Source organism: Buceros rhinoceros, unplaced genomic scaffold (assembly GCF_000710305.1).
Source record: "Buceros rhinoceros silvestris isolate BGI_N320 unplaced genomic scaffold, ASM71030v1 scaffold9265, whole genome shotgun sequence".
Lineage (NCBI taxonomy): Eukaryota > Metazoa > Chordata > Aves > Bucerotiformes > Bucerotidae > Buceros > Buceros rhinoceros.
Window position 1 is genome coordinate 65,844 of NW_010412278.1, and position 2,205 is coordinate 68,048.

At 46.4% G+C, this 2,205-nt stretch overlaps 1 protein-coding gene across 1 annotated transcript in view; it reads right to left on the bottom strand.

Annotated features, from left to right (window-relative positions):
• The window catches only part of TMEM260 (transmembrane protein 260), a gene marked incomplete at its 5' end in the record, with an annotated part of 28,418 nt that overhangs the window by 370 nt on the left and 25,843 nt on the right, over positions 1-2,205 (bottom strand). The window contains 2 exons of the mRNA XM_010136332.1: positions 1,072-1,162; positions 1,585-1,641. Of these exons, the coding sequence (XP_010134634.1) occupies positions 1,072-1,162; positions 1,585-1,641 (148 nt within the window). The remainder of the gene's footprint in view (positions 1-1,071; positions 1,163-1,584; positions 1,642-2,205) is intronic.

Genomic DNA, 2,205 nt, shown 5'->3' on the forward strand with positions numbered 1-2,205 from the left:
GCATATAAAAAAAAGAAAAAATAAAAGTGGGGGGGGGGGGACACGACAAATTAACTGAACGAAGGGGAACAACAGCTCTTAACAGCGCTTCAAAACTGCCTGTAAAGGAACAGATGCTATTTAGACGTCCAAGTCCAGAGTCGGGGCATTTCTGTAACTCACTCCGTGTTTGCCACGCAATGTGCAATAGCGTGAACCAGAAATCCAAGGGGGGCCAAAATGTTTCCCTTCCTACAGCAGCTGTTTGTTTAGAAACGTTACAGAGGAGCGTCATAACCCCACACACATTATACGCCTTCCCAAGAGAGGTGTTACACCAGACTGGGGAAGAAAAGATTGAACTGCCGTGCCCGGAAAGACATTTACTCTGTATTTCAGGAGATCAGGATGTCTTCCATGGGACTTTAGCAGCCTGTTGCATGAGTGAGAATATTCATAAACTCAACATCAGGCACGTGCCCAAGAACTCTGCAGAACAGCAAAAATCACAGCAAAAGGAAAAGGGTTGAAAGGAAACTATTTGTTGACCTTTTGCTGGGGTATTAAACACTCCTCCTCTGCTGACACACGCTGATCGTTTTGGGCATCTGTTGGCATCTCGGGCAGCCCAGCATTTCCAGAGATACCTACAGCAGCTTAAGGGTGTTATCTTTGGTGTGAAATGCAGCAGAATTAATTTGCAGTGAGAGGACTGTTGGATTTTACACTTGCTGGCTCAGATACATGGCTGTAATGACAGAGGGGACAAGCGCATAGAGGGGACTTTGGGACAAGCAATCCCTTGGCATGGGTTTGGAGCCCAGCACAGACAACATAATTACAGCAAAAGCAGGGTGTTGACTGGTTGCTTCTGGCATCCTTTGTGACCGAGGGGGCAAGTAGGAATGGATAGAACCCCTGAACAAATCTCTTTGAATCTGCTATGCTCCCGGTTTGGATAAAGAGGAGAGAAGGCAGATTGCAGGAAACACCATAGTTCTATGAAGTTCAGAGATTAAAAAACCAAAAAACAGGGGAAAAAAAAGGGATAGGGACTGTGGGGAGCATCCAAAACCAAACCATGTGACTTACGGTGTAGGCAAAGGAGTAAAGTTGTGATTTCACTTCGGCAGTCACGCTGGCTGTTTCTGCGAGGTCAAATATAAAGAAAGCTGTTTTCATCCTAGGAAAACAAGAAAAACTTCCATATAAAACCTGCTTAACATCAGCAGCTCACATCCCATGCTTATAGACACCCCCAGCATGTCCGTGTGTGAGACAGTACACCAGCACCCCCATTTAAGTCGTCAGTGATAAAAATTTCTCTCCATGATGGATTTTCTCACCCTATGTCCCAACTACCCGCTGCTCCTTCGAGATACTTTGAGCAGAACCTTTTGGTGTACAAACCCACCACTTGCCCGAAGGATTCGCCAGGGGCCATGCACCCTTCATCTCCTCCTGCCAACCTTTTTCTTCCACAGCTTGGCACGTTGTAGGTCAAATAAGGCCGTGCACCATCAAGCTGCCCGCTTTGGTGGGTATTTCCGCACCAGTGAGCTGCCATCACCCACCGGCTGTTGGAAGAGAGCAAAGGAGCATCACCTGGCTTGCCACATCTCCTCGTTGGCCACGGCTTCCCAAGAAGAAGGCTTGAAACTAAATGAGACAGTGAATAAAATTCAGCCATCGGATCCATGTCACTGTGTTTCACCCACAGCACAATCAGCCCTTCCAACCCAGCTACAGACCTCCCAGGCAGACGGAAACCCGTCATGAAGACTATGGTTCTGTCAGCAGGGAATTCAGCTGATCTTCAGTCCTTCATAAAACTTTATTCATTGCTCTCCAGAGAAGAAGCCCCTGGGATGTCGAGTGTTTTGCAGCATCTCAGCTATCCTCGGAGCAAGAGACGCTTTCTACCATTCACCACAGATCAGTCTATGACATTTAAAGCTTTGGATGTTCCAAGTTCTCAACATTTTTTGGCTCCTGATCAAGTTTTAACAACAGATTTGGACCTGGTATTTGACCAGAAACATCCTCTCTGTTTTTAATCTAAGAAAAATACCACATGCAGATTTATTACGTGTTCCAGAGTACAGAACATTATGATTACGGCTCATGTTTAATTTCTTTAACACTGCAATGGATGTGGTTACGCTGCTGGCAGAAGAATGGTGAGCAGGAAGGAGCAGAGTCACCTCTGCCTCATACCTGCCGTAG